The sequence below is a fragment of the Aythya fuligula genome, chromosome 14 (genome assembly GCF_009819795.1).
Source record: "Aythya fuligula isolate bAytFul2 chromosome 14, bAytFul2.pri, whole genome shotgun sequence".
Lineage (NCBI taxonomy): Eukaryota > Metazoa > Chordata > Aves > Anseriformes > Anatidae > Aythya > Aythya fuligula.
Genome location: NC_045572.1, coordinates 6,001,976 through 6,015,237, shown reverse-complemented (window position 1 = coordinate 6,015,237; position 13,262 = coordinate 6,001,976). Strand labels below are relative to the sequence as shown.

The 13,262-nt window shown below is 44.4% G+C and overlaps 1 protein-coding gene across 3 annotated transcripts in view; it reads right to left on the bottom strand.

Annotated features, from left to right (window-relative positions):
- Nucleotides 1–1,915: 1,915 nt before the first annotated feature.
- Nucleotides 1,916–13,262, bottom strand: part of KCNIP1 (potassium voltage-gated channel interacting protein 1) — a 370,192-nt gene continuing 358,845 nt past the window's right edge. For all 3 annotated transcript variants that reach the window (XM_032196762.1, XM_032196761.1, XM_032196763.1), the window contains 6 exons: nt 10,240–10,309; nt 8,017–8,087; nt 5,755–5,862; nt 4,656–4,760; nt 4,023–4,085; nt 1,916–2,205 (listed from right to left, as the gene is read on the bottom strand). In XM_032196762.1, the coding sequence (XP_032052653.1) occupies nt 2,158–2,205; nt 4,023–4,085; nt 4,656–4,760; nt 5,755–5,862; nt 8,017–8,087; nt 10,240–10,309 (465 nt within the window). In that variant the 3' untranslated portion in view covers nt 1,916–2,157. The remainder of the gene's footprint in view (nt 2,206–4,022; nt 4,086–4,655; nt 4,761–5,754; nt 5,863–8,016; nt 8,088–10,239; nt 10,310–13,262) is intronic.

The following is a 13,262-nucleotide window of genomic DNA, read 5'->3' as shown; positions in this document are numbered from 1 at the left end:
AAAAGCAGGTTACTTATTAGATCAAATCGTGTCACTCTCTCAAGTGATTGCAAGAAGAATTGTGAAGGAACAGTGTAAGTGTTGTGCATTACTTCAGCTATAACCGATGTCTTTATCAAGTGCCTATTAAATAAAAACCAAATAGACAACACTGCATAACTAGAGGACAAGGCTACTCTCACAGCACTGCATCGCTTATGTGAATCCCAGCACACTACTGGAGCTGCTACTGGAGCTTCTGCGCTCCACATCCTTGCTAGGAGTGGATGGTATTGGCATGAAGGCAATAAACACGACAGACGGAGGTGCCATATCCCTGTGTGCACGTAGCTTCTCCCAGACGAACGCCACTTTCGATGACCACTGGTAACTCAATGGAATATAGTGAAGGACCACATAGAAGCATATGCAGAAGCACAGTAACAGGGGAAAATGTCCCATCTTGAGGAATAAGCAAAGTATTACGCTAGTACTGATCAGATCCTACTTCTATAATCAGGAATATTTCAATAGATTAAATTTTTTATAAAACATAGGGCTACAGAAATTAGGCATTCTATATACTGTGTTATAAAAAGCTTCCACTTACATAATATTTAAAATATATCTTCAGTGCCAACAGTATAATTGTAATATAGTATCTGATATAATAAAAATATATGCTTACTGGACAGGAGCAATGTTGGACTATGGCAGGGGATTCTCTTTTGTGTGTGGTTCGAGCAGCTGGCAAAGATGTTCGTTCCTTCCCTTCATTTCTCAACCACCAGCTGCCTGGAAACTGCGACAGCACTCTGGTGTGTTACCTTTCTTAGAGTCCTTTGCAAATCAGGCTCTGACATGCTCCTCAGCTGAGGATCTACCGGGCACAATCCAACCTTGGTATAAATCCATTACTTGATTTTTTCTGTTTTACTATTGGAAAAACAAACAAGCCCCAACCCAATGCTCTACATAGCATTAGTACAAGTCCTGTTTCCTTACAAGTCATGCAATTGCCTTGTAAGATAAAGATTTTGATAAAGAAGGTATTAAATTAACCCCAGGGACACGTGGGCCGGGCAGATGATTCTGACACTAATGTCAACCAAGTAACCCCAACTAATCTTACAGGGCACTTTGCGGATGCCAAGGTCCTTAAGTGGAAAAACAGCTGCCTCACCTAGCTTTCTTCTGCCCTAAGTAGAACTGGAAAGCTTAAATAAATCCATAAAGTGAAGAACACTTTTCTTTAACATCCAATGTGAAAATACAAGCATTCAAATGAGGCATCTAGGAAGCATGTGCCTAAATACAGCCAAAGGACCACCACATGGTGCTGCTGAGACGCACACTGGAGAATCACTTGGTGTCCCACTGTGTGCTGGGACTGCAGAGGGTGACTGGGACCAGAGAAGGTATTTGTCTTCGTGTACCAGCCCTTTTAAACCTGCCTGATCTTGCAAGAACTTACCATCACTGAACAGGAGTTGTTCTGTAGTTTGAAATTTACGTACAACACATTTTGCTCCTTTCTGGCTAACCCTGGCATGAAGTTCCTCTAGTTAATGTGTTCAGGAATAACCACCAAACTCAGCATGGTGGCACCAGTGCATGTGAGAAGAGAAGCAGGATCTCTGCAGAAATGGGGACACTGGCTACATGGGCTGTCTGTTAACGTCCTATGTACATTTACTGTTCATTTCTACAGATTGCCCTGGTAGATTTATTTTTTTTGTCAAAGCAGATTAACGGCAAGGCATTCATAAGACATTTTGCCGTGTGGTAGTATGGACTGAGCTTTTCACTTGTAATAGGTGACTGAGTAAGCTATCAACATGTGCTATCATATGTAATCAAGCTTGCTAGATTAAAGCAGGACTTGTGGCTAGCAAACAGAAGGGTGTATATTACTCATAGAACTTCGAGCAGCAGCTCTCTCTTGTCAGGTTTTATTAAAGTATTTGCATGCTTCCAAAATGAAATAGAGGTCCACCGACGTCTCTTGGGGAGGAGAGATGGGATCAGTTGCAATTGGTTGCCATTTGGTTGGAGATGTCATACAAAATCCTCACACACTGGCTGAATCGACCATGGCTGAACTGTAAAAAGCTTTCACCCAGAAAGGTCTTTGTTACACACACAGTCTCTGACTCCTCCAGCGCTCTCCAGACATGGCTACATCACATTCTCAAAGAGCTGTAGGGATCGCATGATATTGTCATCCTGAAAGCAATGAGAAGACATTTTCAGCACTGATGAGCACAACTCCTACCTGGGCATGGCACAGGAGGGGCTCTGCGGGTGCTACTGCAGCAAGGCTTGCTTCTGCAAGCTCATCCTCGATGAGTTTAAATTGAGTCAGTAGTTGAGTCAGCAGAACAGTCCTCTCTTACTTTGGCACCCTAGCTGGTTTGAGGCATGCAAGCACAGACTTTTCTCATAAGCTTGGCTTTCAGCACGGGCTGTGCCTTACTGAAGGGAGCCAGACACCAGCATCGAAGCTGGTGACTGTACAGAGCCCTCAGACATCAGTGCCACTGCACTGCACCAATCCGGAATATGAAGATGTGTACTTAGCTTAATATGCTTCAAAAGCCCAAATGAAATTGCAGCTTTTGAACTGCTAAGCAAGCTGCCCTGAAGGGCCGCTTCCTCCCAGAAACACCACCAGCTCAAAACCAGAGCACGGGAAATCCCAGCCTCTCTGAGGTTTGTAGATCCAAACGAGAGAGCTGGAGACACACTAGGGAAATACTAGATTGCTTTTCATGGAGCTCTGAAATTCTACTTTGAGGTAACAACCACAGTAATATTCAAAAACAATGACTTTTTTCCCCAGGAACTGTGATTCCAGAAGTTAGAACAACTGCTTGCCTGTACCACAAAACCAATTTCCCAAACTCTAACTGCTCAAGGCGAAGTGAAGCTGCTTCTACATCGAGACCACTGATCACACATTGAAGACAAATAATGAATATGAAGAACAAACCACAACACAAATGCTCAAATTAAAGATGAGGCCAAAAATAAACTAAACAACCCCCCCAACAAAATGAGACTTGCATTATGCTTCTGCTACCAAGGATCTGGCCCCTGACATCCCCTCCTGAGAGAGCCCTGCATGCTGCCAGAGCCAGACTTCATGCAGGACGGGTGGGAAGCCAGCCTGGCAACCTGGGGTGAGCGTTCACACTGCTCAGGTACAGAGCTCACGTCTGACTGCAGAGCAAGAAAAATTCTCCTGGGAAAGTAAAATGCACAGGAGGGCCGGTATGCAATTACTTGCACCAATGTAAACTTGCTAAACCATTATTGTACTCATTAAATAGAAGATATATCTCTGATCAAACATTCACACAGTTAATTACAGTCCAAAACAACAGACACTTGGGCAATTGCATGTTAATGCGGATGCTTGTCTTTGTGCCAGTGCTAACAATACCAGCCAATATTTATCACAGCCAACATAATGTATGGAATTTGCAAGAGAAAGCTCATTCCCAAAACAGAAAAAAAACCTACTGCTATGATCATAGCATTTGCTTTTAATGTTTGACCTTGAAAATATCAACTAGTTTCTTAAGTCAATGCTATAATTACAAGGTTTTTAGAGACGCTGGGCTCTCAACAGTTCCAGCAACACAGTACCTGGTGACAACATGCAAGGGCAGCATGCTCAGACTATGCCAGCCTCTTATAAATAAATAAAAAAAGAAAAATACTGAGGAAGGTTGAGGGCACCATGAGCTTTCTCAAGAGTTATGTACTTGTCACAGAATCAGGTACTGCTTTTATTTCCCTGAGTGAATTGCACTGGCTACCAGCACTGGACCTTTCCTGCAGTCAGTCCAACCCTCTTCCCTGATCAGTTGCTTGCTTCACAAGGCACCACCAATCTTAAAAATGTTTCTTATTTTTCTCAGAGAACAAAAGAAACCCAGGATCTTGAGCAACATCTCCTTCAAATGGAGTTTGTCCAACGTGAAAACAAACACTGGCATGAGCTAGACCTTTCATCGCAGTTAGAATTTTGTCCTTACCTCCTGACACGATTCAATAAACTCATCTAAAGTTACAACACCATCTTTGTTTTTATCCATTTTCTGCAAAATAAGAACAAACATTTTTTGTTTCGACAGATAACACTGCAGTGTTACATATAATAACATTTGATGCAACTGGAATAAATCTAGGGCCCTTGACAAGCCTAGATTACAGACTCAGTGTCACTGGTTAAATTTGCTGACAGCTAAGGACTTGTTTACTCTGGTACTTGGAGAACTTTTGAGGACATCACCACCTATTCCCTCCTTAACATATACAGCAACCTCTGCCCATATTACATCATTTATTTCTTCATAGCCTCGCTAACCAGCACCCATATCCCTGTCTCTCTTTACGTGCAGCTGAGAGAAGAAACAAAAGGACTATGATGTGCAGAGGCTCCAGACTTGCTGGATTCATTACATCCCACTGCAAAGGGCTGGGTTAAGACAACTGGACACCTTGGACTCTGGAATTCAGCAGACACTGAATTAGGCTGGAAAGCTGCTAGGGTTTGTTTTGGCACGCATAGTGGGGAACAGATATCAGCTTGGGACTAACCTTACTGTAAAGGAGATCAATGAAGAGCTCAAGAGTTAACAAATCATCATCAGAAATCAAGTAAGTACCTGGAAGAACACTTCTACGTGCTGCCTCGGAGCATCTTCCTTGAGCACTGGATACGTGTACTTTCCCATCATATCATAAATTGCCTTTACTATATCCATCATTTCCTGTAGTAGTGACATGACAGGAAAAGCACAACAGGAAAATTAGTAGAAATGAAAGCACATTTCTTTCTTTTACTGCCCTTTTCTTCAACCTCTCCTATTATGGAAAAGCACAGACCTCAAGCTCATAGCTGCTGTCACTCCCAAGAAGGCCTGTGCATGTGCATGCAGACAGATGCATCAACAGATATGAGTTAACCCCAAAACCAATATGAGTTAATCCCAAAACCAAGCACTGCAGCTTTGCCACAGCTGTGGCAGAGGCTCCTGCAGTGCCCAGTTCCCTGCTCTGGCTGGGCAGCACTGCAGGACATGTGCTGTGACATAGGAGCTCCTGGGGGTGGTCCTCAGCTGCGAGCGGCATGCTTGGTCCTGAGCACTGCAGCACCAACCCTGTCCCAAAGCCTCCCAGGAGGCCAGGGATCTTTGTGGCAGTCACTGGGACATTGGCTCTTCTCCATGCTTTACCCCAGCTGTGGCACGACTCAGTGACCAGCAGCAGGAACTGCAAATGCTCCAGGTACACAAAATGGTTTTGAGAAAATAGACTGAGATGTATTTGCAAAACATTCAGGTTTCCATGCTCAAAAACAAGGCTTCCCACTGTGGGAACAAGCAATACAAGACAAGAAAATAAAACCAGATAACACAGGATTTTGAAGCAGTGCTCTGGGAGAGCCCACATCATCCTCCCAGCACTGCCAGAAGCTCCTCATGCCTCAGGTACCTGCTGTCACCATCACCCTCCTCCCTTCAGAAAGGTTGCATTGCTCATAGATGCAAGCAAGATTTTGCTTACAAGGCAGTATAATACAGAAGAAGAAAAGAAACACACATCTAAAAAATCATGCAAAGCAAGATCACTGCGTTTTACTTAGGCACAGATACTCAAGTCCAGTCTCGTATGCATTTAATTAGCTGCATGTAAAAGTAAACGTGCAATGCAACAGAAATCAGCTCTTCAGAAATCAACCACACATGTGAGAAGCAGCCTTACCTCCTTGTTTATATAGCCATCCTTATTTATGTCGTACAGATTAAATGTCCACCTTAGCTTTTCATGAACTGTTCCCCGCAACAGAATGGACAGTGCCATCACAAAATCCTGGTTCAAGGCAGAGAGAGAAATTAGAATTTTTCTTAACATCCTTTTCTAACTCACCTTCTTCATAATGACAGTCAAAAGATGGATCTTTTTGGGATAGATGTATCCTCTGACTAAACTCAATGCTCAATGGACACGGCACCACCCATAAGATGACCAGAGCAGTGTTAATAAACGTGCCTGAGGGGACTAGGAAAACCCCTAGAGTCCTCAATTACTCAACTGCAGCCACTGTGAAGGCTGAGCTTATGAAATGGATCAGGCAGCTGAGCAAGGCGCAGAGGGCAGGAAGACCTAAGAGGTGCTGCAGCCTTAAATCTCCCGAGCCCTGGGGCAAGGGATTTGGAAACAGTGAGGGCTTAAGAGAAGACCCAGCCCCAGTCAGGCAGACTGAGGTCCCAAGGTCCATCACAGCAGCGACTGCTTGGACTTGCCAGGAGCAGCACAGGATGCATGAAGCCAGGAGCTGGGACCGCTTCCTTGCTACCCATCCACATTTATCATCTCCAAACTCTAAATTCTGCACAGATGTAGGCGTGGCTGAGAACGTCTGATTTTTAAGAGCATCGCTAGATGCTCCAGTGCAATGCCCCTCCTAGCAATGCGCTGCTGCAGGAAGCAGCCGTGCAGACTGCTGCCTGCTGGTTAAACACAGCTGGATTCCAACTGCAGCAGCAGGAGCTGATGTTTTCTACCCCCTGCCCAAGCGTGCTAGCAGTGTGGATGGGACAAAGGAGAAGGAAGATCCAGCAGCTTTTCTGTGCCCACCTTGAGAGGGATGGAAAGGTTCCAGGCTCCTCTGTAACGCAGGGAGCCTCGGGTTTTGTCCTCTGGCAAAATACAACAGATTTGACCAGATGCGATTCCCACCACTAATTGCTCAGCCTGGGACGCAGCATTTTAATTGTATTTTTCATTTACAGTGAAGTTATTGCTTCCAATAACTTTGATTTATTGTTTCTACTGCACAATGGCTCAGGCACCATAAGCAGCACCGCTATAGGGATTTATTAGTCGAGGAGGCAAGCTTCAAACTAAAACAACTGTACCACTCCTGGTACTTCATTTAACGTACCTAGTCCTCCCTATGTTACCTCTGTTGGCTCTGCATGGGGCAGTGCTCCACTTTGTTCCTTTTTACCAAGGCTCAGAGGAATTAAGATTTGCTGAACAATACAAAAGGGGACAAAATGCTTATATTTGACAATCACTAAAGAGACAGGTTTGCCAGGAAGGAAAGCTCAGCACTTTTTTTTTTTTTTTTTTAATACTTGCCTAAGAATTCTGCTGTGTCGTAGTCTATTTAGGTTTCTGGAAGTCTCTTACCGTTCTCCTGAGCAGCTGCCATATGCAAAACTCCCACTGCAGCCATTGCTACAGAGATGCACATATGCATGTGGCAACATTCCTGCTTTACATTTGATAAATGAAATAATTTCCTCAGTTGCACCTGGAAACTAATGAAGATCTTGGCTGTTTGGTGGCAAAAGCAGGACTGCTGATGATTTCCATTTTTATCATCTCAGTAAACTGCCTTCAAAACCACAAAGCTCATTCTTCACCAGTCTATGACTTAGCATCTCCCTCTGTTGCCACCTGCACCCCTACCACTAGGCGTCTGAGCTCGAAGGACAGCTATTTGTAGCCACAAGCCTTTTAGTTATGGGATGAATTAGGCTTTCCTTAGGAACCAGCTAGCTGAAAGCTTTGTTCAACATCTCAAATAAGCTTAAAAAATATGTAGTACCAGGAACATACCAATGTAACCCTGCAACGTATGGTAGCTGCAGAAAGCACAAGACTTACCGGCCTTTCTTTGACACCCACGTTATCTGTGCCACCCACTGGTCTCTCTCCATACAGGACCATTCTTGACCTATGTTTTGTCCAAAATACATCTCTGCACTTCCTCCCTGTAGGATTTCCTGTGGCACTGACTAACATGACCTGTATGCTTGTTCAGTAAATGGAAGCATGCAACACCCTCTGCACTAAAAGCCTTTATTAAACGGAATGAGATTTTTAAAAATCAGCTGGTTTCAGCCAGACCTCTGATGCATAGGAAATCCTACCAGCCTACAATGAAAACCAGATGGAGAAGCTAAAACACAAGGTGGAGAGGAGAGGCAAGAAAACAAAATGCACAACAGTTACCTCAAACTTCACTGAGCCATTTTGTGCAGTGTCAAACGCATTGAAGAGATAATGGGCATACATGCTAGCATCTGGAAAACACAAAGGGCACTGATCAGTACAACAGTTCATTCCTTATACTCTAATACTGTAAGCAACACTCACGACCTCGTTTTCTTTCAGGATAAAAACAAACTGTATATTATTGCCAGATATTCTATGAGCTAGTAAGTATTAATACGGACTTGTGTATACCCTGCACCACCATACTTAAAACAGCCTTGGATGCAAAATCTTGTATTATGGTGGACATGATCCGGATCACGGAGCTGTGCTTGAAAGAATCAGCAAAAACCAGCATGTAAGTGCATCTTGAGGCACATGTAGTACAAGCTTCAGCAGGAGAAGCAGGAACAGCACCAGAAGAGGGACTGAATCGTGTGTGCTTCCTTCCTCTGCCTTCTGCTTTGCCTGAAATACAGCAGAGGTCCCCAGGGACTGTCCAGCCCCAGCGGGATCTAGTTCCAGTAACACGAGTTTGGCCCACGGCTGTTAGAGACCAATCTCATCCGAGACTTCTTCGTCCTTTCCAATCTGAAGGTGATGGGTTCAGAAAATCTTTTCTATTGAGACGAAGAGCTCCTATGGCCACATGAAGGCGAGCTGCTACCCGGGGAAAGCAGTAATGGTATGCAGAAAAATAAAATCATGGTGTGACCTTAAGACCTTTACTGGCCTGTTCTCCGCAACTCACAGCACTCTGGGTTACTATAGACCACCTTTTGAAGAGGGAAGTAGCTGACATTAAATGCACATAATTATTTCCTTGCTATTTGAACAGCCTTAGAGCACAGCATCAGTCAAGCCCAAGTCTCCCCAGGCCGTGTATGGGTGCCTGCGGGAAGCCTGGTGCCCTGCACTATGCCCGCAGTCAGGTGGAATGACCCAGCACCTCCTTGCTCCCATCTCTATGAAATCATTAAATAATTCCACGTTATTCAAATCTGGGGAACTGTAAAAGTGTGCAGAAAACCTAAATACTTAAGTTACTGTCATCCATAAAGATAGAATACCTCGGACTTGAGGGAAAAAAAAAAACAACTAGCTACTTCATTTTTAAGAGAAGGATTCAGAAATAAAATAGCTCTACCAGAAAAAGCACAGAATTATTAGTGGGACACTCCTACAAAATAAGTTTTATTAAGATAAACTGATTATATAAAATGCTAAACTAGAAGGCTTTTGTTTTGTTTTGTGCTTTTCAATAGCATATAACACACATTAAGAAATACCAGACCGCTGGTAACACCCAGTGACAGATTTGCAAAACCAAAAACCTGTCCAGAAGAGGAGCAGGGTGTACCAGAAACATCACAGCCAGGATGACACTTTCTAGTAAGTCAGAGGTACTTCACTGTCTCTGGGATGCACAAGATAATCCATGCAAGCCATAAAAATGAAAGACAGTCTTTGAGAACTCTGATACCTCTGAATTTATAACACTGAGGTTTCACAAACCATAAGGGAGGGGTGGGGGGCTGCTCACCCATTGCTTATTTCATTCAGTTGGAGAACAATATCCCCGCAGGCCGTAACCAGTTAGAAGAACATACAGATTCTTGACAGCTTTAAAAGGCAAGAACATATGTAATTTGTGCATTTTAATGCAATACTTCAATATTCCAGAAGTGACCTTGCTTTAGTCACACTAACATCAGCAATGATCATTTCAAGTAGTGAGGTGTTCACACATCAACTAAGAACTGCACCAAAGATGTCAGGGAAGTTTTTATTAATTTGCAGGCCAAAATGAGGTCTGAAATCCTTCTATGCTAGCTAGTACACGCACAGCAGTCCAACAGCAGGGAAGCAGGAGCACACTGAGGGGAAGGCATATACCTTTCTGCTGCCCAGAAAGTCCATACAGAAAACAGACTCAATCCCCAATTTCCTTCTCAGAGTAGAGCGGCTTAGTGGAGAATAAAGGGCTGACAACAACTAGCAATCTCTAAAGTGAGTTTGTCTATACTCTTGTGAAATAACTTTTCAAAGGGCCTAAAATTTTCTTCCACTGCTGTTTGTGTTTTTGTTTAAGATCCTGCAGACCTTAGGCTCAATTAACTTTTCTAGCACAGATTATCCAAAGTAGTTTTATTTCTAGCACAAAATAGTAGTTTTGCAGCCAGTTGGCCATAATGAATGTTAAGGCATGCTTCAATAAACCTCACAAAGTACTCTGCTTACCTCCATGAGGAAAAAACTGTGCATAGATCTGTTTGAATGTCTCTTCATTAACAACCCCACTAGGACATTCCTGTTGGAAAACCAAAACAAGAAAAAATAATCAAAAAACCACCCCAGCTCTGTAAAGGTTCATTTGCAAAACTCTACAAGCCCAAAGAGAGCAATTACACAAATCGCATCCCCGTTCCCACAGTGCTCTGGATGCACAAGCTGTGCAGCTGAAGAAATTAAAATAATTCAGACTGCCATTTCATCTTAAGCATCTCATAGACTTGGTTCACCATTACCAACATTTTTAACAGTGTTTTCAGCAGTGTTTAGCTCCTGTTTTACAAGACAACCTGGAAAGGTGGCTCATGCCTTCTGTCACACGAAGCCCTCATCTAATAATTCTAAGTGATGTTACTGCCAGCTAACACTTCCCCATCCTTTGCCTCCACATAAATTAATTCATTAATCTTCAGCATAAGACTGTAGCCAGCTGCCCTGACACCAGCTCCATGGAGGCTAACAGCACATAGCAGCAAGTTCTTGCAAAAAAGCTTACAAGTATAAGGCTTCAGAACATAACCATTTTAACCTGTTTTTCTGGGCAACTCAAGTAAATTCAGGAACAAGTTTAGCTTGGTTACGTGCAAGTGAAGAGGACAACTGCAGCCTGGGGACCCAGCTCAGTTCCTGACCCCCCCCCCCCCCCCGCTGTGCTGGTGCCAGCTCCACAGCTCGCCCAGGGAAAGGGACCCCACTCCTCCAAAACACAGCTCTGAGCCTGCCCCAGCTGACCCCAGAGGAAGGTCTGGAACCTCAGCTGCCCTTTGGGAGCTGGCCCGATCAACCCCATTTTTTTTTTTTTTTTTTAAGGAGTCTGTCAAAGAAAACTGTGCCAAAACAGAGAGGGAAGTTTCCAGCCCTGTGGTTATGAACACAGCTGCTTTCTCCTTTGTTCAGCCACCTTGAGCCATTCCTCCAACTTGTACCCATCAACCAGTTTGAAAACTGAACTGGAGCAAAATGCCACCTAACCATGGCACTGACCCTTCGCAGAGCACAGGCTGATGGGCACAAAAAGAGACAGCTTTCTCCCGCATTCAGAAACACCGCCTGGCACAGACACCCGGGCTCTGTCCCCATCTGCAGGTGTCCGATCCCATTGGCAGCAAGTGCCACTGCTCAGCCGTGGCCAACACGTGCCCTGAAGAGCACAGACACGGCACCCTGCACTGCAGACCAGAGGCAGACAAGTGCTCACTCCGGTAGCCTTACAAGTGATTCTGTGCGGGATGAGCAAACTTAGGGAGTTTAAGAAAATCCCTTTGAATTGGTGGCACAGAAAGCTGGAAGAAGATTCAAGCCTCTGACTACTTATTCATGAGTTCTTTTGATTATCTTTTAAGAACAGAAAGGACTTTGACAAGGAATTCTTCCGCCACAAAAAGCCTATAAAGGGAAAAATGCTTTTTTTTCAAGCCTCTGATCTGCCAGCATCACCTTCTGCTGCTGTGCATTCACTAACCAAGGAAAAGGACAGAATGAAGGAGAGAAATGGCTTTATCCTGCACAGTCCCAGAAGAGGAGCAAGGAGGGGTACCTTAGGTAACACCAGAGGCAACTCCTTACCCACACACAATCCATGCCTGTCTGAACTGGGGCAATTAGACCGGGTTCCTTTCCCCAGTTCAGAAGAGATCCTGATGTCTTTGACCTGCCATTTGGGTAGAAAGCCGTTACTGATTTGGGATTGATTTTAGCTAAATAAAGGTGAATTTGTTGCTTGAAAAGCCCTGAAGTTATCCTTCACTTGCTGCCCTTCCATCAGCTTGGTTCAAGCGTCGCACTGAACACGCAGACACTGCGGGCTTGCCCTCCTTGGGGCCGCCCTCCTCCAGCACCAGCGTGCAGGGCTTGCTCCAGAGCAAGGGGCTGAAAAGATCGACTGGGGCATCCACCACCAGGGGCTGCAGGACCTCAGCTTGTCTTTTGCACAGAAAACTAGCAAAACTTTCTAGTTTTGTTGTCATGAGACAGCATCCAATCATGGGTAGAAGTTTCCCTCCTGACCACAGCAACGCTGAACCACCCCAAGGCTCACTCTGGGCCTCTGCCAAGCTTCAGGGGCCTGCACACGACACAGAGAGGCATTTCTTCATCTCGTCTGGGTAATATGAATATAGAAATTGCCAAGAAATCGCCAAGAACTGCAGCCAACACCAGTGACCCATGAGCCCAAGCCTGAGGAGAGCAGGCAGGCTGCTGCGGGCCTTCTCCTCATGGCGGAGGGGCCTCTTGTAGCAGTTATCATCAGGCCCGATCACGATTTCTGAGTTTCCACCTGATCCTTACTGCTCCTGATGCTCCATCTGGAAGCCAAACAAACACTTGCATCAAGCCTCCAGGAGTGCTGGGGAGAGGCAGTGCTGGCATTGATCACCCTGCTTAGCTCTGTGTAACTGGATTGCTTTCAGACACATATGCTAGTACCAATTCATTTGCACTTAATTGATCACAATTTTGTTTTGTAAGAGTCAAATAATGCTCAAGAGGCCTCATTAGTGCTACAGCACAACTTAATACAGCTGACTCAAAGGAAATCTCTCTTGTGAGAAGGAGCAGGTGAGCTCCGTGCCAGTTTAAATTCCACTGCAGACAGCAGAGGTTTACTCATTCAAGAAAAATTTCTTGGCAGTACAAAAAAGCACAATCCTTCAGTCTAGCATACAGAAAGCCTTCCTTCGGCAGCAGTGGGTTAGATTTCAGATCTCTCATTTCTTTAACCTACGAATTCTAGCAAAATGCCTTGCACAAAATGTGAATGCTTTTTTTTCTTATATTGTTGTCAAGGGCAGAAAACCCCTGCATTTTCCAGAACCTAATGACTGAGCATTGGCACTGACAGCACAAGCCACGTATATGAATCTACCTTCTTAGACTTCTTTTAAAACCACAAAGGAGCTGAAACCACATTATGAGGAAAAAAAATCAAAGAAAAATGTACTTGTTGTACTTTCTTCTGCTGGAATCAGAAA